Source organism: Odocoileus virginianus, chromosome 6, assembly GCF_023699985.2.
Source record: "Odocoileus virginianus isolate 20LAN1187 ecotype Illinois chromosome 6, Ovbor_1.2, whole genome shotgun sequence".
NCBI lineage: Eukaryota > Metazoa > Chordata > Mammalia > Artiodactyla > Cervidae > Odocoileus > Odocoileus virginianus.
The window spans coordinates 35,800,268-35,823,654 of NC_069679.1; the positions used below are offsets into that span (position 1 = coordinate 35,800,268).

The following is a 23,387-nucleotide window of genomic DNA, read 5'->3' on the forward strand; positions in this document are numbered from 1 at the left end:
TGGTAGGATTTCAGAGGTGAAACCGTCTGAAATGAAATGCCACATCTCCATACATATCTCATTAGAAGTAAAAGGAGACATGCAGGGAGCCCTAGATTTGTTTTCCGGTGAGGTGAAAGGGTGAACTTGATTTAAAAGGTTGGAAACAGCCCTTAAGGTTAAAAAAAAAAAAAAAAAAGACTTGAGACTATTCCATTCAGAAGGGCCTGGGAGCCAGCATGTCTTGGGAGTCCATCACAAACAGACACTGATCTTAAGTTGCCATATTTATTCCTCCCAGCAGCTCTGGGGTCCTGCTTGGTGGCTGTTACTGCATTCCTTCTGTAAGCGAAGCTCAGGGAATCTAAGAGTTGTATTCAAGGTCACACAACCAGTAGGTTGGTGGAGCTGTGATTGACAGCTTAAACAATGGCTCCAAAGCCCTTGACCTTCCTACTGCATTTCACACTGCTCTGGAAGGGAGATTCTGACAGACTGTTTTTGGGCTCCAAAATCACTGCAGATGGTGATTGCAGCCATGAAATTAAAAGATGCTTACTCCTTGGAAGGAAAGTTATGACCAACCTAGACAGTATATTAAAAAGCAGAGACATTACTTTGCCAACAAAGGTCCGTCTAGTCAAAGCTATGGTTTTTCCAGTGGTCATGTATGGATGTGAGAGTTGGACTATCAAGAAAGCTGAGTGCCGAAGAATGATGCTTTTGAACTGTGGTGTTGGAGAAGACTCTTGAGAGTCCCTTGGACTGCAAGGAGATCCAACCAGTCCATCCTAAAGGAGATCAGTCCTGGGTGTTCATTGGAAGGACTGATGCTGAAGCTGAAACTCCAGTACTTTGGCCACCTGATACAAAGAACTGATTAATTGGAAAAGACCCTGATGCTGGGAAAGGTTGAAGGCAGGAGGAGAAGGGGACGACAGAGGATGAAATGGTTGGATGGCATCACCGACTCAATGGACACGAGTCTGAGTAAACTCTGGGAGTTGGTGATGGATAGGGAGGCCTGGTGTGCTGCAGTCCATAGGGTCGCAAAGAGTCAGACACGACCAAGTGACTGAACTCAACTGGAAGGGAGACAGAAGTAGCCTGGATGAAGATCTTTAGGTGTGAGAAGAACCATCAAACGGCAAGTTTGAAAACTGACAGAGCAGCTTTAAATAACAGCAAGAGTGCTGCAGGTTAGATATCAGAAAGGACTTCCTCTTTGTGAAAGCTGGTAGGTGAAGAATGGTCTCATAGCTGGTCAACACTGAGGGGCCAGTGAGCCTTCACTTAGGTCAGGTTCCACCCTGGGGAGCTGCAGAAAGCTCACGTCTTTTATCAGATCCTCTCTTTTTGTTATTTCTAGACACCCCCAGGAATGTTGACCAGGTCACAAATCCCTGCACTGCTGTTTCTCCCCTTTAGCTCTGGACCATTGCCAGGGCTTATCTGCTGGTCCTCTCTCACCACCTGATAACCGCCACCCATTGCCCAGGCTCCGGACCCTCCAAAGGCTACTGTGGGGGAGAACATGAGGGTCAGGGTCAGCGGCAGCCTGGCTGGTTACTGGAACTGATTTGGGTCTCAGTCACCACATCTGCTAAATGAGAGCTTACTGCCTCTGTCCTAGGCTTGTTATACACTTAAATAATTAACACTTGCTAAGCATGCAGAACAGTGGTTGGTGGACTATGGCCCATGGACTAAATCCAGTTCACCATTTGTTTTGTAAATAAAATTTTCTTGGAACACAGCTACATTCACCATTCACCTGTTTGCATATTCTTCATGGCTGCTTTTTTTTTTTTTAAACAACAGAGTTGTGTAGTAATGAGAGAGACCATATATATAGCTCACAAAATCTAAAATATCTGCTCTCTGGCCTTTAGTAGGAAATGTTAACCCACCTCTGATGCATAATGATGTCTGGCATGTAGAAAGTAATCATTACATGATCACTTAAAAAAAAAAAACTCTCTAGGCCTTGGGGTTTAACAGAGTTTGACTGAGGTCCTGGGGCAACACAAAGAGCCTCAAAGAAAAACCTAAAATGGGTGTGTCTGTCATTGGTGCTCCCCGAGGGCAACCACGATCCCTGACCCTGGGATCGCCTACCATCAGTCGTGGGCGCCAGTCCTGCCCTTCTGGCCTGGACTCCTGTGTTTCCTCTTTCCAGAGGCCAGGCCCCAGGATGACTGACAGCCAGAGTGCTTCATTCTGTTTAGAAAAACCTCCTCTGCAATGTGTGATCTGTGTGGTCCAGGCAGGGCCATCACAATAGTCCAGGGCTTCTCAGCCTCTGCACTGAAGCATTGGGGGCAGCAGATTTCTTTGCAGGGGGCCATCCCTGCACTGTACAGTATTTAGCAGCATCTCTGGCCTACATGTACCCACTGGTTGCCAGCTGCATTCCCCCCTGTGATGACACCAAAAATGTCTCCAGATGCCACCAAATATCCCGAGGGGACAAAATCGCTCCTGCTGAGAACCACTGGCTTAGTCTGTAGTAACATCACAGGTGAGGCACCAACATTCCAGTCCAGGATAGCTAAATCCCTAGAAAAAGTGTTTTTTGCAAGGGCACAGACCTGTTCAAGACGCATCCCATGTATATCACTGGATGGCTAGACAGAAGGCTTAGCATCTTGGCCTGAAGCACCAGCAATGGCACTGTTACAGATGGAGCTGCATTTCACAGCATCACTGGATAGTTACCCGCCTCAAGCCTGGGTCCATAAGAGGGCTTGGCCAAGCGCCCTGTCCCATAACACAGGGAGGGTCTCCCCAACGACAGATTTCTGGTCCCTCTCCCAGATCATAGAAAATGCTTATGTACTCCCTGCTGGCCCTGCCCCTTACAACATGCAGATTTTCCAGCTTCATCCATTTTATATCCTGCTCCTCCAAGTAACAAGAAACTGCCAGAGGCTGTAAAATAACAGGCTATTCACTGACTCACTCATTCTTTTACTGATCCTAATGATGCCCTTTGTGGGCTGGTCACTGGGGATCAGACACAAGCAGGACACAGCCATGCCTTTCATGCACTGAGAGTTGGGAGAGCAGACTTGTAAACAGGTCACAACAGTGCAGATTAAGTCCTCCGATAGTGTACACTGGCCCTGGGGACACAAAGGTGAGGCAGAATTCCTGCATTTGGGGGGTGGTGATGTGGCTGTCAGGCTTGCCTGAGGAGCTGATTCTTGAAAGACAAAGGAATGAGCAGGACAAGGAGCAGGAGCGTGAGGATGGCATTCCACTTCAGGCAACAGAGCTCCCAAGCCAGACAAGAGTGTGGGTTGCAGAGACTCAGGATGGCAGCGTGCTGGGCTGGTGGTATGGGGAGAATGTTCCCCCTGGGAGCAGAGGCTCTGACACCTTTTGTTCCGGATTATCTTTTCAAAGACGTTTATGTAGAAAATCATCTGTAAGATCGAGACAGTGTCTCCTTCCAGGGCAGAAAGCAGACTGGTTGGCTGCCCAGGAAAATATCGTCTCTCTCAGAGGTGAATGTTGGGCAAGCTTGCTCACTGCCTCCTCTAAACATGGGAGTTTCTTAAGCTGGGAGGGACACTCATCATGTGAAGCAAGCCAAGTGTCACAAGGCCCTCATTACATCACCCTGTGGATCTGAGCTTAGGAAACAGGTGCAAATGTCACTCTGCCGGCCCTGTGAGTATTAAACTGTGCTTCGACTCAGGAGTCTCGTGTCTTCAGCAGCATCTGTGAAACTGTGGCAGGCTAACTTGTGAGTCTGGGTGAAGTCTTAGGTCCCACCCCCACTTTTTGGACACATGGTAGTGTGGGAGAAGCAAAGGCTGCGGTGGGGGCGTGGAGATCACCAAGGGATTTGGGGCTGCACTCCAGACCTTGGGGTTAAGCCTGAAGGCTCGGGGAGCCACTGAAGAACTTTCAGCAAAGAGATGTCTGGATCTGGATCTAGCTTGGGGAGTGGAGGGCTGGAGAAACAAGGCCAGTGAGGCCTATAGATTTGGAGCTATGCGTCTGAGTAGGATATACAGTGGGGGCAGATGAAGGCCAAGTTTAAAAGAAACTCAATTCGGGACCTTGACAGCAAACCAATGCTTGACAGCATTTTTTTCTGAATTGGGAGTCAATTGCGATAATCCTTTGCATTTATTTGTGGTTTTTTTTTAGGACTTTCATGCCCTTGACATTTCTGAAGCGTATAGACCAGATATCATGCAGAATGTCCTTCCATTTGCGTTTGTCTGACGGTTTCTTATAAGATTCAGGTTGTCCATTTTGGCACAAAGAGTACAGAAGTGATGTGCTTATATATATACACACACACACATATATAATATACATATATATGCCCACACACATACATATGTATACATACATAGACAATGGAATATTAGCCATAAAAAAATGAAATAAAGTCATTTGCAGCAATATGAATGGACCTAGAGATTATCATACTAAGTGAAGTCAGTGAAAGACAAATATCATATGATATCACTTATATACATACATGGAATCTAAAAAGATGATACAAATGAGCTTACAAAACAGAAATAGAGACATAGAAAACAAACCTATGGTTACCAAAGGGGAAAGGGAGGAGGTATAAATTAGAGGAGTTTGGGATGAACAGATACACACTGCTGCTGCTATTCCTGCTAGATCGCGTCAGTCGTGTCCGGCTCCGTGCGACCCCATAGACGGCAGTCCACCAGGCTCCTCTGTCCCTGGGATGCTCCAGGCAAGAACACTGGAGTGGGTTGCCATTTCCTTCTCCAGTGCATGAAAGTGAAAAGTGAAAGTCGCTCAGTCGTGTCTGACTCTTTGCAACCCCATGGACTGTAACCTATCAGGCTCCTCTGTCCATGGGATTTCCCAGGCAAGAGTACTGGAGTGGGGTGCCATTGCCTTTTCCAGATACACACTACTATATATAAAATAAAAAGGACCTACTATATAGCACAGGGAACTCTATTCAATATCTTGTAATAACCTATAATGGAAAAGAACCTGAAAAAGAATATATATATGTATATATATAGTGTGTATGTGTCTATATATATATATATATATATAAATAACTGAATCACTTTGCTGTGAATCTAACACAACATTGTAAATCAACTATATTTCAATTTTTTTAAAAGCTTAAAAATAAAGACAAAATATTGTTCTAAAAAAAAAAAAAGACTGCTAAGGGAGGAAAACTGTCACCTCCCTATGCTTGAAAATGGGGGCCAGAGGAAGGCGTAGACTGTGACTCCTGGCTTTTGGCGGGTGGGTGGCAATGTTAGCTGAGATAGAGGACCTTGAAGAAGGTAGAGGTGGTTTTGGGGAGAGGAAGGTGAGAGAGGGAAAGATGGCAGGTTTGGTTATTTTTCAAATTGTTTGTCTGTCTGCCTCCCCACTCCAGTCATGTCTGATTTCAGGAGGCCATGGGACATCTTAAGGAGGTGTCCCATAAGTGATGGCTCTGGAGCTCAGGAGGAAACCCCCGGCAGGGCCGAGGTTGTGCTGAAGTCATGGGAGGGGACAGGATTACCCCAGGGGAATGTGAATGAGAGAGAAAGAGCCAAAGACAAAAACCATGAGACAGCTGACATGAAAGGCAGATGCCTACTGAGAGCTGCAAAGGGGCAGAAGAAATGGGAAAACAGCTCAGACAAACAGTATCCCCCAAACCCAGAGAGGAGAGGTTCAGAAATGAGTGGGATCACCAGGGCCAAGGGCTACAAGAAAAATGAGGGCTGAAGAGTCCACTTGAATCCAGTGGGAGGTGGGCCTGGAAGTCAGAGTCCTGGGGCTGTGAGATCTCAGTGGGGAGTGGAGGTGCAGAAGTCAGCAGTGTAGACAATTCTAGTACGATGCTTGGCTGCAAAGAGGTGGTGAGGCGGACTTCCCTGATGGGCCAGTGGCTAAGACTCTGTGCTCCCAATGCAGGGGGCCTGGGTTCAATTCCTGGTCAGGGAATCAGATCCCACATACTGCAACTAAAAATGCTACATGCTACCAGGAAGATCACGGATCCTGAGCGCTGCAACTGACACCCGGTGCAACCAAATAAATATTTAAAAAAAGGAGATTGGGGGGCACTTCTTGGGGGTGCCCACCTACTTCAGTGACAAAGAATCCAGCTGCCAATGCAGGGGATGCATGTTCAATCCCTAATCCAGGAAGATGCTACAGAGCAACTAAGCCCATGCACCGCAGCTACTGACACCCATATGCCTAGAGCCTGTGCTCCACAAGAAAACCCACTGCAGCGAGAAGCCCATGTACTGTAACTAGAAAATAGCCCCCGCTCGCCACAACTAGAGAAAAGCCCAAGGCTAGAGAAATGGCTGTGCGCAGTAACAAAGACCCAGTGCAGCCGTAAATAAGTGAGAGAGGCAGCGAGGCACCAGAGCAGGAGGAAAGGGGAGGTCCTCGTCCTAGTAAACGGATACCAGAAGAGGCACCTGTGACGTATTCCAGCCTCTCTGCCAAGGAAGGAGCCTGTCATTAAGGCAGCCCCAGCTCACATTATTTGCTCTCCCATCAGCTTCCTTTTGGTGCTGGGGAACACTGCTTCATCACCTTGTATAGAACATACCTTTATTATCACAAATGTTCAAAGTGCTCCCTCTTCATTCAGAAGTTATTTACAAGTAACAGCCTCCCTGGCCCCCAGACCCTCGCTTCCAGGAAACCAGGTTGTAAGACCTCCACCTTTGTTTCATGTGAACTCTGTTCACAGTTTATGTTCTAAAACCCAGACAGGAGGAGCACCAATGCTTCATTTCAGTCAGTGATTATTTTACAGTAGACAAGAGCAAGTTAACCAGAGTCAGATATTTAAACTACAATGAAGAGCAGCGCTATGAAAGGAGAAACAAGCTTGATATATTCATACAATGGGATAGTCTTCAGCCATAAAAAGGAGTGAAGTAGATTATGAATGAACCTTGAAAACATTATAGTATGTGGAAGAAGCCAGACAACCAGAAGAGGTAAATCCATAGAGACAGAAAGTAGATTAGCTGTTGCCCAGGGCTGGGGGTGGGGGAGGGGCAGAGAGAAAATGAGAAATGACTGCTTAGAGAATATGGGGTTTCCTTCGGGGTGAAGAAAATGTCCTGGAACTAAACAGTAGTGATGGCTGTGCAACACTGTGGATATACTAAATATCATTCACGGTAAATGTATGTTATATGTGCGTGTGCCCGTGTGCTCAGTCGTGTCCGACTCTGTGCGACCCCATGCACTGTGGCCCGCCAGGCTCCTCTGTCCGTGGAATTTTTCCAGGCAAGAATACTAGAGTGGGTTGCCATTTCCTACTCTAGGGGATCTTCCCAACCGAGGGATTGAACCCATATTTCTTGGGTCTCCTGCATTGGCAGGCGAGTTCTTTACCACTAGTGCCACCCGGGAAGCCTGGCTATGTTATATACATTTTACCACAATAAAAAATTAATTAAAAAAAAAAGCTTACCTTGACACTGCAGAATAAAAAGCTCTGGCTCCAACCCCAACACCATCGAAATAATGAGGGCTTTCCACCAGTGCTTCTTAACTATGGCTGCATACCTGAGCAGAATCACCTGAGAAGCTTTTTAAAGCCTCCTGTACCTAGACTCCACTCAAGACCAATTAAACCAAGTCTCAGAGGCTGGGGGTAAACTGAGAAGGCCTTGGAGATTCCAGTGCACAGTTAGAGTTCAGAAATACTGAGTTAGACTAGACCAGTGCTTCTCAAAGTGTGGTCCCCAGACTAGCAGCATCAGCATCATCTGGGAATTGGTTAGAAACACACATTTGGGGACTGCACCCAAACCCTTCTGAATCAGAAACTATGAGAGTGTTTTAGCCATCTCTGTTTTAGTAAGAAATCTGTATTTTAACAAAACCCTCCAGGGGAGTCTGATATACACCAACATCCGACACCAACTCTTCTGCATCTAGACCAAGATAAAGAGTTTTCCTCCACCATTGACTGTTAACTGAGCATCTATCATAAGCTTGCTTTGTGACAGATGCTTTGGAAGTGTAGAAACCTACCTCAGCTCGCCTCAAACATCTAACCCATCTAGTGAGTTAGATTCTTGGGAAAGAAGTTGTACATTAAAACAAGATGAGCCTTTTTTATGATTGAACAGTACTCCATTGTATGTATATACCACATTTTATTTACCCCTTCATTTTTTGATGGGCACTTGGGTTATTTCCACCTTTTGGCTATTACAAATAACTCTGCTATGAATATTAGTGTACAAGTATCTGTTTGAGTTCCTGCTTTCAATTCCTTTCATTACATACCTTGGCTTCCCAAGTGGCTCAACGGTAAAGAATCCACTTGCAATGCAGGAGACAGGGGTTCGATTCCTGGGTTGAGAAGATCCCCTGGAGAAGGAAATAGCAACCCACTCCAGTATTGCTTATAAAATTCTATGGACAGAGGAGCCTGGCAGGCTACCATCCATGAAGTCGCAAACGAGTTGGACATACCTTAGTGACTAAATAACAACAGAATTGCTAGGTATTATAATAATTGTGTTTAACTTTTTAAGGAATCACCAAACTATTTTCCACAGCCATGTACCACCAGGAATATGCATTTGGGATGATGGGAAAAGTTCTGGGAAGGGTTAGTGATGATGACTTCACAACAGTGTAAATGTAGTTAATACCACTAGATTCACTTTAAAATGATAAATGTTATGTATATTTTAACACACACACACATGCAAGATTAAAGACATGAAATGAGCCATGAAAACAAATTTAGAAAAGTTATGTTCCTAATGGCTCAACATTGAATAAAAATGACTTTAAACACCATAATTATGTTTCCATAATGACACATATAACAGTGCATTAAAAAGATGGTGTGTGCAGTTCTTACTAGTCAGAGATGGTCCCTGCCTGAGCATGGAGAAAGAATATTTTTCACCTCTACTGGGGACTTAGCACGTTTATAGTGACAAAAATTCCTTTGTGAACCAGTCAAAGAACATAAAAGAGAATAACAAGTACTGAGCATGGGGTTATAGTGACAAAAATTCCTTTGTGAACCAGTCAAAGAAGATCAAAGAGAATAACAAGTACTGAGCTGGGGTTAAGCTGTTACCACCTCAGCAACTTGGCTAACTTATTAGTGGTTTTTGTTCCAGAACCACTTTGATGTGTGGGCTCAGAGGGAAGAGTCAGGGATACTGCAATGAATGGGATGAGCTGAGAGCCCAGCACGGGGGTTCCCATCAGTGAGCACCAGAATCACCCACTGGGCTTGTTCAGTGACAGATGCCAGGCGCCACCCCCCGTGTGTCTGGGTCAGGGCGTCTGCGGTGGGCCCAAGGTTTCTAACAGATTCCTAGGTGATGATGGTGGTGATGCTTGTCCAGGGACTGTACTTTGAGAACCACTGGTCTACTGGGGTTGGTAGGTGTAGGTGCCTCTAGGAAAGACAAATGTAAAGGCTCCATGGGAGCACCAGGACAGGGAGACACTTGGTCCTGCCTTTGGGGAGTGAGAGGGGCAGGAGAGGGTGTTTCAGGGAGATGAGATGCAGCTGGGTGTGTCTCAGCATTGCTGCAATAAAGAGGGGGTGGAAAGCAGGTTCAGAGGAGTCCTGAGAAGTAGGCAGAGCTTCACCACACTGAACACTAAGGCAACAGAACCTAAAAGGGTGCCAGAGACAGGAGCAAAAGCAAATAGCTGGCACCATCTATCTTTGACAGCTAGGAAACCCCACCCTCCTCCCTATAAAAGCCTTCCTTCCAGAGAGAACCTGACAAATGCCTGGAAGCCAAAGGTAAATGACTGCAAAGTCTCCTCCTAGCTATATCCATACCTCCCCTCTCCCCTAGGAATACTGGGAAGGGATTAATGGAGGAGGGGCCCTCTAAATATGGCAAGGTGTGGGGGAAGGACTTCAGAGAGCTGAGTTGACGGCCCCAGTCTTGCAGCTCACCTTTGTTCACCTTCCAGCCTGCACCACTGGCCCCACTGCCACGGCTAAACCAGAAAGGCTGCCAAAGAGTGGCTTGGGAGGACTTTACCCCGTCCCAGTCCCTTCCCTCTCAAAGTGACCCCCCCAAAAAATTGAAATAATAAAAGGAAAAGTTTGATATAAAGTATGGATTAGAGCATCCTTAGAAAACTTTATTTCTATTGAAATAAGAATAATCTTTCTTATTGATCTACAATTAAAAACCAAGGAAGCAGAATGGGCCTGCTATGGCTGTCCAGCTTAAAGTTTTGTAAATAATAAGTAACCCTGATCCTCCAGCCCTTGCTCCGCTTCAATTCTAACATTAACAAAGAAAAAGCTTCAACACCAGTTTAGCTCCTTGACCTCTGTTTATAATAAAATCATAAGACATCGCCGGTTAATCATTAACCCACCCCTCTAGCAGTCTTTCCTTTGGGGCGGGATATAGGGCTTTATGGCTATGCCTCTCCACTCGACTGGCAGGAAAACAGATAGTGAGTCAGTATAGCGTGGCTTTCTGCTAGTAGGGACAAGAATCCAGCCAGGGCAGATACTGTGGGAACCCCATACTACTGAACAGTTCAGCTCCCTGACTTGTATGAGAAGCCATATATCTTTTAATCAACTCCAGAAGTGAACTGCAGGAGCTATAAAATATATATTAAACATATTTTTAGGATTTCCCCGATGATCCAGTGGTTTAGAATCCACCTGTCAATGCAGGGGACATGGGTTTGATCCCTGGTCCAGGAAGATCCCACATGCCTTGGAGCAACAAAGTCCGTGTGCCACAGCTACTGAAGCCTGTATCCCAGAGCCTGTGCTCCACAACAAGAGAAGGCACTGCAATGAGAAGCGGAGCACCCTAACTAGACAGGAATCCCTGCTCGCTGCAACTAGAGAAAGTCTGCACACAGCAACAAAGACCCAATGCAGCCAAAAATAAATAATAAAAATTTAAAAAAAATTTTAATGTGACTTCTATATCCTAACAACATCCTGAGAATGTGTAGTATTTTAAAAAAATATTTATTTATTTGCACCAGGTCTTTACTTGTGGCATACAAACTCTTTAGTTGTGGCACGTGGGATCTAGTTCCCTGACCAGGGATCGAACCCCGGTCCCCTGCACTGGGAGCATGGAGTCTTAGCCACTGGATCACCAGGGAAGTACCATAATATGTGACATTAAGATGGGTTTAGAGAGGATACAGCAGAGAAGGCACCCGACTCCAGTACTCTTGCCTGGAAAATCTCGTGGATGGAGGAGCCTGGTAGGCTGCAGTCCATGGGTCGCTAAGAGTCGGACACGACTGAGCGACTTCACTTTCACGCATTGGAGAAGGAAATGGCAACCCACTCCAGTGTTCTTGCCTGGAATCCCTGGGACTGCAGAGCCTCGTGGGCTGCCATCTATGGGGTCGCACAGAGTCAGACACGACTGAAGTGACTTAGCAGCAGCAGCAGCAGCAGAGAGGATACAGAGGCTGCCTTCTCTTCTGAATGGGGTCCCGTGGCTTAGCTGTGTTTTCTGTGGCTCCAGCCACAGGGCCACAGAGGATGGATGACCCCTGGAGAAAGGTAAGTCCCAGCTCCCTGAAAGGAGTGTACCTGAGCAGGTGCCGAATGACACCCACTCAGCCTTGTCACAGGGCAATGGCCAGCCTAGCCAAGAGGAAGCCAGATGAACCCTAGATTCTTTCTGAGTCTTTATATCACATACACAAAAAATATATAAGCTCTCTGCTGCAGCAGGGCCTCTGAATGCTCTGTGCCTGCCCTTTGGAATGCCATTCCTCAGGTCTCACTCACCATGGGTTCAGTCCCATCCTTAAAGTCTCAACATTAATGGCACCTCTTCTGAGAAGCCTGCCTGTACCACTTGGTCCATTGTAGTCCCTCCATTTTTCTCCATCAGCCCTTGCTTATTTCCTTCATAGCATTGATTTCAGACTGGAATTATCTTACTCATGTACATTGGTTTGCTTATTTGTAATTTATTATCAGTCTTTTCTTCTTTCTTTAACATTTATTTATCTTTGGTTGGGTTGGGTCTTGGTCGTGGCTCATGGTCTCCAGAGCATGGGCTCAGTAGTTGAGGCTCATGGGCATGGTTGCTGAATGGCATATGTGATCTTGGTTGCCCAACCCGGGATTGAACCTGCACCCTCTGTATCGGAAGGCAGATTCTTAACCACTGGACCACCAGGGAAGTCTCTATTATGTTAAGTTCCATGAGTACAGAGACCAGATCTGTCATGTTCTCCATTGTATCTTCCATACTAAATACAATGCCTGGCCCATAGTAGGAATGTTTGTTGAAGAAATGAATGAACTTCAAAATTAAATAGCACTCCAAGGAGGGTATTTAGTGATTTTCTCCTTTATTCAACATTGGAATACTCATTCTTAAACTGAAAGTATCTATTTAGTTAAGTGTGTATTCAAATTTGATACACAATCTATGACCATTTTCAATAAATATACATGCCCAGACTAGGGGCATTTTTACCAGTCAGATCTTAAAAAACAAACCTTGTGGACTGATCAAAAGCTTTTATTGTACTAAAATTTTGACTGTTGGTTTAAAAAACAAAAAAGGTGTGTCAACATCTACAATGTGTAAGACCGTCACTATAGTTTAATCTGTGGGGGCAAGTTTTGATCTGGCTGTGTTTTGGTAGTCAGTCCAAAGAGACAGGCCCTGGAGACAGTGGTCAGGACCAGCTGCCCAGGCATTCACACAGACACTGAAGGGTCTGTTGTGGCTACCACCACACCCTTGTTACTATACCAATGTCAGGGGCGCCAGGTAGGTCTGAGGGACAGACTTAGAAAGGCCCCAAAGGACAAATATCAAAATAAAATAATAGTGAATGCATTTTTTTTTTTTGGTCCAGACTTGTCAGATATAGTCCAAGTTACAGCAATATTTATCTTCATTAAATTTTGTTATTCTTAAGCACATAGGATGCAGTCAGTGAGAAAGAATAATCAGTAAGAAACAGCAATCAAACTGTACCAGTAGTTACATGGTTCTGGTTTCTACAGAGCTATATATGCTTTTTTTTAATTATAATATATGCTGTCACATATGTAGTATATTTAGTAAATGTAGAAATTACTCAACCCCATTAAGTGTTTTACTTACCCCTATACCATGTCTGCAAACATTATAAAATACTAAAATTGTCCTTCATTTACTTGCATAGATTGTTATTTGCCCAAAGCAGTAGTGAGTCTGTATGTACATAAGTATGAGTAAATACACCCATGTTGGAGAGAAATAAAAGGAGGACCTGTAGATAAAAAGAAACCTATGGGACATATTAACCAGTCATGATACATAGACCTTATTTGGACCATGATTCAAACAAACTGTTTCATAAATATATGAGACTTTAGCATATTCAATATCTCATAATAACCTATCATGGAAAATAATCTGAAAAAGAATATATATTCTTATATAAATATATATATGTATATAACTGAATTACTTTGCTGTATACCTGAAACACTGTATATCAACTATATTTAAAAATAGGAAAGAAATTATGAGACAACTGGGGCAATTGAACATGCACTGGATATTTGATGACATTAAGAAATCACTGTTAACAGTTTTTAGATGTGAAGATGATATGAGGTTATTTTTAGAGAGTTCTTACCTTTAGTTGTATATAAGCATCCACAGATTTTCTTCAAAGTAATCCGGTCGAGGGAAATGGATGAGGTAGGGGCATGGGTAACGCTAAACCTGTCACGAATAGATGGGTACATGGGGCCATTCTACTGTGCTCTTTACTTTTGTACCTGCTTTAAAATTTTGTTGCTTAAATTTTAAAACAAGACAAGTTCTCTTTAAAAAACCACATTGACTCTTTTAGGCTCATGGATGTACTGGGGCTGCATGCATCTCAGAATGTGAGAAAGTGAGACTGCCTGTCATCCCACAGTCAGTCTTCTCTCTGATCACCCCTGCAGGCCTGTGAGCTCTAGGATTTCTGGCTGTGTTTGTCAGTCTATGGGCTTCCCTTCTAGGAAGGCTTCAGTGTAATGGTCTGATCTATTCAGCAAACACTTACTGCATGCCTCCTTTAGCCCAGAGGTAATTTCTACCTCTGCCTCCAGGCCCTCCCCTCCCTTGCTGTCTTTTCAGGGCCACACTCCATGACTTTCTTCTGGAACCATCCTTCCTTATCTGCTTCCTTTTCCTTCTGCATGGAAGTGTGCGGAAGTCTCTCCATTAAAAAACAAAAATGCTTCTCGTCACCCTTGTCACCCTCATCTTCCTTCACACATGCCCTTCTCCTGTCCCTTTATGGCTAGATTTCTGAAATAAGCTTAAGAAACTGTTCATTAAGTGTCTAGTAAATGCCACCATGTGCTCAGACACAGGGGAGGGATGTGACATTGGCTTCTAGGCTTCCAAAGGTCTTTGGAACTTAAAGGCAGAATTCTAGCCTGGAACAGGTTTATGATAACAGTCACAGGGGAGATGGTTAAAGGACAATTCAAGAAAGTGCTGGAGTAGCTTGTCCAGGACTTGAGCTTGTTTTTGAAGATGGACAAGATTTGCAAAGATGGAGAGAAAAGGAGGCATTTTAAGCAGATTTTTAGCATAACAACATTTGTGAAGGTTGTTCTGAGGATGGGGCAGTTGGCCTGACTGTGGCAGTCGACCTTGGGAAGGTATGAGGGGATTTTGAAGGCCTTGACAGAGACTTCTCTAATGGTCCAATGGTTAAGATTTTGCCTTCTAATGCAGGGGATGTGGGTTCAATCCCTGGTCCTAGAACTAAGATCCCACATGCCCTGTGGTACAGCCAAAAGAAAAAGAAAAAAATTAATGAAGGCCTTGACAGGCTAAAACTGAAAAACAGCTATGGTTCTGCTTTGTTTTTTGGGGGACAGTAGCAAGGCAGGGCATGCTGTGGAGAAAGGGAGTGGATGGATGGGTGCAGGGCTATACCTGGTTAAACCCAGTTGCAACAAGAAAGGAGCCTGGCAGCCAACAGGAAAGGCTGGGGCGGGGACCCTGCAGGGATCCTTTGCAGTGTGATACGTTGAGGGAGGGGGCCTAACCCGGGATGGTAGGTGTGGTGGTGGTGATGGAAACTTGGGACTCCATGACCCACCCTGAGGGCAAAGGATGGACCAGACTGGCCTGGCTCTGAGATTTTGAGCCTTTGAGCCTTGGAAGAGTGGGGTCATTTGTCCTCTGACAAAGCTTAGCACCATCAAATTGAGATCTAGGCCGTAACACATCAACCAACTACACTCTGTGGACATTATCTGAATCTTGAATTTTACAAACAACCGTTATAAAAGATATGAAAACAACAAGGTCCTGCGGCATAGCACAAGGAACTATAGTCAATATTCTGGGATTAAACCATCATGGAAAAGAATATAAAAAAGAATGGGTATATATATAATGAATCACTTCACTGTTAACACAACCATGTAAATCAACTACACTTCCATAAAATTTTTTAAAGCTAGGAGAAGAGGAATGAGGAGTCTTAATTACAGTTATTAAAGATAAAGATCATCTATTTCAAATAAAAAGATATAAGATACTTGGAAATTTTTAAAATTCTGCCTGGTTTAGTAAGACTAAGGAACGGTTAACTTTGAGTGTGGTAATGGTTTTATGCTTTTGTTCCAAGAGCCCTTGTATTTTAAAGACATGCTGAAATATGCACAGATGAAGTATATTCGGATTTGTTTCAAAAATCATCCAGGGTTGGGAAGTGTGGGTATTGTAGAGATGGAGGCAGATTGGCTAAGGATTGTTAGCTGTCAAAGCCAGGGGATGTGGGGCTCACTTTGCTCCTCTCTTTACGGTTCCACACATTTGGCATTTTCCATGAAATCATCCTGGTCCTTGGGGTAACAACAAGTCTTTACTCTGGGCTTCAATAACACCTTGCTGAGAAGCATGAGAGGCGCTTTGAGCTGTGCCACGTTAATCTCCTGTTACAGTTCAAAACAGAAATTTGGCCCGCTTCTGTTTTGCCTCAAACAGAAAAATTCATGAACTGGAAAGAAATAATGCCTTGATTTTAGTTGGGAAAACAAACAGGGAGATCCGTATGATCTCCTTTTTATCACGATCTTGGGAGGAATCTAATCCATGGAAGAGGGAAAGCCACAACTCAAGAGAAAAGTCACATTTTGACGGTAGCTAGAAATGCTTCTTTTGGAAGAGTCAGTCCTGGGAGAGGTTTTCCGGTAGCACAGCCATTGGCATGAGTGTGACAGCTGAGAACAAGCTGAAAGATGACAGCCAAGGATGTAGCTGCTGACGAAAAGGCAGAATTAGAGCAGCAAGTCACACGCTGCCCACACAGCAGCTGGGGGCAGAAAGGAGCCGCTGTCAACATGCCCGACACTGGGTGCCTTGGTGCACCCCCCCACCCTGGCACCTCTCTCACCTACAAGTCAAAGAGATGGGAGGCTGCTCTGACAATGTCCCTAGCTGTGTAAGAAGGGGACACAGCCAACACATGCTGGCAGAGGGTCCTTTGAACTCCAATAAAATCCCAAACTTGGCAGATCATCTCCCAAGCCAGGGGCCAGCAATTGGATTTATCTTTCAATGAGTGGCTTCAAACAGAGCAAAACCTCATGCAGGTACACGAGAAAGCTAGGAGCGTAAATTTTTCATTTCATTTTTGATAAGGAAAAAAAAAAATTATGTGGGGGGAATAGAGAGAAGCTAGGGGGATTAATATAGGCACTTACTTCCCTGAGAGGAGCAAGCACAAAATTAGCAGGAAAATCCAGCTCAGTAAACATGTGAGGGCCTGCTTTGTGCCAGGCACTGTGGCCAAGGCAAGGATGAATGAGACACGGTCTTTGCCTTCAAGGAGATCACGGGAGGGAGAGGAAACGGGCCTGGACAAAATCTCTCAGATAAACCCTGAAACAAAAGGAACACAAGTTCTGTGATCCAGGCAAGGTAACTCTGTTACTAAGCCAAAGTCTGACTTTGGGCAAATCGCTTCATCTCAATTTTTCATCTCCAAAATGGGGCAGTTCTTGCCTTGTGGACCCCACAGAGTCGTAGAGGTGTAAGGACCAAAACTACTAATATCATCATCACTATCACCATCAACCATAATGAGGAGGAGGAGAAGAAAAGGCTTTCTAGACTGCTGCCCTAAGGGCCTGTGATGGGCACTCAGGACGAGCGGCCCCCCACCCCCACCCCGTGGTTGGCAGCACTGGACCAGCCTGGGGAACGGCAGTGCCCTGTGCCCTCATTTCCACAGCTGGTTCCCACTAGGCACCCCGTCACATGCCCAGGAGCTGCCTTGGCGTGAGCAGTTCTTTCCAACCAGTTCTAACTGGCCTGATACAGAGGTGAAGGTGCTTAGTCCCAGTAATCTTAGTAAATCTCAGAGCTTGGGAGCCAGAAAGGATCTTCCAGAACATAGTGTCCACCCCTCCCATTGGTACAAAGGGTGAAGGAGACTTAGGCAGGGAATGTGACCTGCTTGGGATCACTCACGGAGGAGTGGCGGTTGAGGGGGTGAGTTGGGGGGCGGGGGGGAGCAGCTGAATCTGGTTCTTTGGACTCTCCGGGTCCAATACAGTCACTTCTCTTTCCTAGGAAATTCTCTTTCTCAACCATGAATTCTGCTGCCTTTTTTTTTTTTATAAAATATTTATTCCTTTGGCTGTGCCGGGCCTTAGTTGTAACATGTGGGATCTAATTCTCTGACCAAGGATCGAACCCGGGCCCCCTGCATTGGGAGGGCAGAGCCTTGACCACTGGACCATGAGGGACCAACCAGGGAAGTCTCTTTGGTTTCCTTTTATATCCTTAGTCTTTTCTGCTCCCAAACACCTAATATAGCCAACATCCAAGGAAAATTACTCAGGACAAAAGGAAACTTCCCCCTGATGTGCTTCCTGAGCTCTCTGTTCTCTGGGGCTTTCCTTCTTTGGGGGTTATGTTTACTAAGTGCCTGTTATGCGCGTGCTCCCCATCACGATGTGGGTTCATAGACATGAAATGGGAGGGCCTGGGCCTCTCTTTCAGGAAACCTTCAGGTGAACCCCTGCTCTGGGAAAAGACAGTTCTTCTTCTGTTCCCTTTAGCTACGGGATGCACAGCTTTGCCACTTCTTCACCTCCTGAGTTTCTTCCCTTCAGGCCTGTCTGGCAGCTTCTGCCACCCCGGCCGCAGGCGCATATGCTGCTGTGAGCAGAGCCAAGGCTGGCGGCCTCGTTCTGGAAGGCTTGCCACCGGTAGCAGCACCTCCTCCTGACCCTCAGGGTTTGCAGGATAGCTCTTGATGGCTTCACCTCTGTTCCCTGCGGTCTCTAAGGAATTCAGTTTTGCCCTCAGCTGAGTAACCACCCTGCTCCGGTCTGCTCCCTGGAGTGACTGCCTGGGTGTCCTCCAGCCTTCCTCTCCCCTAGTCGCCATCTTGGTGTAGTTTAGTTGCCTTGAGTCCAGGGCTTTGAGGCTGTGGAAACAAAAACAACACAGTCCAGTAGAAACTATGATATGTGAGAGCTGAGAAAACTGGTGTCCAGTGAGAGGCTGAACTAGAGAGTCTGGAATCCCTTCAAGTTCCACCATTTCTGAAAAGGTATACCTGAAGGTTGACAGCCTGAAGAATTAGAGGATTCTCCTGTGTGTGTCCAGACATAGGGCCAACTCCTCATACCATCTAAAAAAACACTTTTTCCCCCTCTATTTATTTACTATTTCCAGTGCTCTCCCGTGCCTCCCGAAGCTCACAGTTTCTCCTGGGATAATTTCCCTTAAAGCCTAAAGAGCTTTCATTCACATTTCTTAAAGAGTATTTCTGCTGGTCACAGATTCTCTAGTTTTATCTGATAATACTTGTTTTCACTGGTTATAGAGTTCTGGGATTGACAGTTTTCTTTCAACATTTTAAATATTTGTTTGTTTATTTATTTGGCTGCACCTGGTCTTGGTTGTGGAATACAGGATCTTTACTTGCAGCACTGGAATTCTCAGCTGCGACATGTAGGATTTTTTTAGTTGGAGCATGTGGAAAACTCTTAGTTGCAGCATGTGGGATCTAGCACCCTGACCAGGGATCGAACAGGGGGCTCCTGCATTGGAAGTGTGGAGTCTTAGCCACTGGACCACCAGGGAAGTCCCTCCTCATAGCATGTTAAATGAACATGGGCACCAAGTTTTGCTTCTGATTCTCCCTACTCTGCAGTTAAAGAACAAGGTAGTAGGGGATGGGGATTCTGTGAAGCGGCACACACACACACACACACACACACACACACACACTCTCTTTTGAAACAATGCTGTGGTCTATGGAAAAGTGCCCAGAAGTAGTGGTGTTCCTTCCCCCCACTCCATCTCAGGACATCTTTCCTTGTGCTGAAATACTGATGAATGAACTCCAGGTGGCAAACCTTGATTCTCAGCTCCTAGAGAGCCCATGGGCACAATTGTTCCACTCCAACGAGCCATGACCTGCCAGTTATTCGCTTTTCTGGAGAAACTTCAGCTTGAAAATCCATTTAATTACCATGGGAGATAATCTTTTAAACATAGCCTGACATTCTTGAAAGACTTTTCCCTGTGGGAGTCAGAAATTTTATCTGCAGTGGGATTGGATTTTTTATTTTCATTTCCAGGGGAAGGACTACTACCTGGTAGTTAGCAAGAAGCCTGAGCCCTGGAGGGTTTATTTAAGTCTGTTCCTCCTCACTGCTAGTTTGTCAATTAGATTGTAATAATTAGTTTGTAATATTGTCATTCTTTCCCCCAGTGTAAGCACTGCATTTAGTTCTGTGATTTGGGCGATAATTATTTGCTATCTTTCAAGTTTCCCTATCAGGTTGTAGGATTTTTACTTACTTTAGACGTGGGTATTCAGAATCAATGTCCTCAAGGGCTTCCTATCAGGAAGATCATAGTCTAGATTACCAGCCTCAAAGACCTACCTGGAGTTGTAGTCAGTTAGACACCAATTTTTCCAGTGTGGGACTTTCCAGTGGATTAAATAAATTCTTCCTTGCTAGAAGAGGGGAGGGGACCAGAGCAAGATAGGGGTAGGGGCATAAGGGGTACAAACTATTAGGTATAAGACAAGGTACAAAGATATTATACAACAAGGGGACTATATAGCCTATATTTTATAATAATTTTAAATGGAATAGAACCTTTAAAAATTGTGAATCACTATATTGTACACCTGCAACATATAATATTGTACAATAACTATACATCAAACCAGTCAATCCTAAAGGAAATCAACCCTGAATATTCACTGGAAGGACTGATGCTGAAGCTCCAATACTTTGGCCACCTGAATTGGCAAAGAGACAACTCAATGGAAAAGACCCTGATTCTGGGAAAGACTGAAGGCAGGAGGAGAAGGGGGTGACAGAGGATAAGATAGTTGGATGGCATCATCAACTCAGTGGACATGAGTTTGAGCAAACTCTGGGAGATAGTGAAGGAAAGGGAAGGGGGGCTACAGTACATGGGGTCTCAAAGAGTTGGACACAACTGTGACTGAACAATGACAACAACAAATACATCAATTTTTAAAAGTACCAAAGGGAATAGAGCCAGAGATTTTAAACTGAACTTTAAAAAAAAAAATAAGAAAAAACTAATTTCCTTTGCTTCTAAAACACATTAAAAAAAAAATCTTCCCCACTAGAATGCAAGCATGGGTGGCCCCAAGACCCAGAGTAACTCTGCTTATAGTAGGTGTTCAATATACAGATGCTAAATTGCTGAGAGTCATGAGGTCTTCTTGCGGAATGGACGTGCACCGGGTTGAAATATGAACAATGTACAGAATAAACTGGAGTCCCTGCCATGGGACTGCTCTGGCCCCTCTCTCCCCACATTACTTCGAAAGCAAACCGTCTGGAGGTGTTTGCATGCCCTGATTCTGTAGGCTGGGGTCCCTGGACCCTGAAGAGCATATCTCTGGGGATTAGGAATAGAAAAGGAATAACTGTACTGCACACAGAATTAGAAGGTGAGGAAAAAACTCTAGTGGAAAACTGATTAAGTCATGGGCGTGAACCTCCCCTTCCAGGTCCTGACGGGGAGAAGAGCTGGTCCAAGACCTACCCTTCCTGTGGGGGCCTGCTGCAGTCCCCGATAGACCTGCACGATGACATCCTGCGCTACAATGCCAGCCTCAGGCCCCTGGCCTTCCAAGGCTACAACCAGTCTGCCAGTCCGCAATTTGTCCTCACCAACAATGGCCACTCAGGTGAGGGAGTGACCCCGGAGACCTGCAGTGCTGGCTGAGCTTCCCTTGGCTCCCTGGCCTGCTGAGTCTGCTGGGTGGTGGCGGGGGGTGCATTCTGATGAGGCACCCAGGAAGGAGAGCAGAGGGCAGCCCTTGAGGGATCCTTGGGCCACTCTCTGCAGGAGACACTACAGGCCCTGGGCTCAGGTGGTTCTGCTGAGGAAACACCTCTTAGAAGGAGCACATCTCTTGGGGTGGGATGAGGGGGTAGGGAAAGGCTTGAGCCCCTTGACCTACTGATATGGTATGAGAGTGAATTCTGGGGCATCATGCATTACTCGAGGTCACACAGTTCACTGGGGGGCTCGCCCAGGAGTCACACCAATCTGAGTTTGAATCCTGGCTTGACTACTTATAAGTCACGAGACTCTGGATAAGAATTTTAAACTCTTGAGGTTTCATCTGGAAAATGGGCATATTGACAGGTACTGTAAAGACTAGAGATTCTGTATGTTAAGATTCAGAATAGAGAGAAGCTTCATAAATAGCAATTATTATTTTTGTTGTTGTTATATAATTCTCAGCTTGGCAGATACTTCACTGTAGGTTCCATCTTCATAGCCAAGTGTGTAACACATGGATATGTAAACAAATATCCATCCATTGGCTAAATTAGTTCCTGCCATCATTTTCCAAGGGGAACCAAGAAGGTGCTGCTGCCACTGGAATTGTTTTAGTGAAAGGGGGACGTTCTCAGAGAAACAGCCCAGGTTTCTGAGCTGCACCTCTCTGGTCCTCACCTCACTGCATCCCCCTGCCTCTGTCCGGGCCCTGGACAGGTGATGCCAACCTGCTCTCAGGTAGCACCCAGCTGGCCAGGGCTCTGAAGACTGCCCCTCCTCTCCCTGCAGTGAAGGTGAAACTGCCCAAGGACATGCAGCTCCGGGGCCTCGGGGCCCGCTACAATGCCTCGCAGCTGCACCTGCACTGGGGGGACAAGGATGACCCTCACGGCTCTGAGCACACTGTCAGTGGGAAGCACTTTGCCGCCGAGGTGAGTGGGGTGACCCAACTGGCAGAGGATTCCTGGCGGTGGGTGGTCTGGCACTCTTCCGATCGGCTGGTGTGCAGACAAGGTCAGAGCATGGCGGGTGGGGTAGGGGGTGGCCTTCATGCTCTGCACACCCACCCCAGCTCTGCCGACAGCACAGGGAAGCAAAGCCACTCCAGCCACGCTGCAGCTCATCTGTGGTGTCCACTTCCCTTCCTTTCCTGAACTTGCAGACTTTGTCTCCAAGTCTTTTACTGCGTGATGCTACTCTGGAGGCAGGGCTCCCAGGGTGGCACAGGCAGACACACATGCCCTTTTTCTAGACATCACCCTTCTGTGTACACAGATTAAGATCCCACCAGCTTGTCTGGCTGACCCATCCCACTGCCGAGTCATAATGGGCTAAATGCTCCCCCAGCTTCTCAAGTTTTCTTCACACATCATGCTGTTTACATGGGTCTTTCCCAGCCCATCTTTCCTTTCCCTGGGCATGAGCTGTGCTTGGAGCGTGGGGACCTGAGTTCAGGGTCACTCTTTTCTACCTAGCCACAAATCAAGGGATGACTGGCATTATAAGACACAGGGCATCATGGCAAGCAGAGACTCACCAAGGATAGCTTGGGACATCACCATGGTGCTGTGCTATGTTGCCTGGAGGTGCTGCCCCAAATACCAAAGCAAACAGGAAGAGGAGTGAGAGCTTTGCTTCTGCACTGCAAGTGTGCAGTGGAGGGTGGGGAAGGGTGGGTGTTTGAGTTGCTCCATTTCAGAGCTCCACTGGGATTGCACTTGGGTGTGTGGTTCTGAATGTTTACAGGGCAAGAAATACTAGGAGATAAATGCTACTGATTGGCCAATGGAGCCCGTGATAAATAATGACACAAGCATTCTCCTCTGTTCTTAAATGCTGAACTGCTTAAGATTTAGTCTAATTAGTTATAAGAGGTGGAGGGGCTGTAACTCTGGCCCAATAGGATGGCCCTACTGGAGCTGCATGTATTTCAGATCAGGTCCCTCTCTGAACCTCCAGGACTTTGTTTCTTTCAGCCTAATTGCAATGAGGAAGCCTCTATTTTCCCAAGGGTAGTAAAGGAGTTAGGGTGTAGGCTGAGAAGATTTAGGCACTTAAAAATAATCATTGTATTTCTGCTATTAAGCCACATCATGA

The 23,387-nt window shown here is 45.7% G+C and overlaps 2 protein-coding genes across 3 annotated transcripts in view; one reads left to right on the forward strand and one right to left on the reverse strand.

Moving 5' to 3' along the window:
* CA12 (carbonic anhydrase 12) overlaps positions 1–23,387 on the forward strand; it is a 61,836-nt gene that overhangs the window by 19,917 nt on the left and 18,532 nt on the right. For both annotated transcript variants that reach the window (XM_020901526.2, XM_020901527.2), the window contains exons 3-4: positions 21,010–21,189; positions 22,080–22,222. In XM_020901526.2, coding sequence (XP_020757185.2) covers positions 21,010–21,189; positions 22,080–22,222 — 323 coding nt within the window. The remainder of the gene's footprint in view (positions 1–21,009; positions 21,190–22,079; positions 22,223–23,387) is intronic.
* The window catches only part of APH1B (aph-1 homolog B, gamma-secretase subunit), an 81,087-nt gene continuing 70,007 nt past the window's right edge, over positions 12,308–23,387 (reverse strand). The window contains exon 7 of the mRNA XM_020901529.2: positions 12,308–18,426. The gene's annotated coding sequence lies outside the window, so the exon portion shown is untranslated. The remainder of the gene's footprint in view (positions 18,427–23,387) is intronic.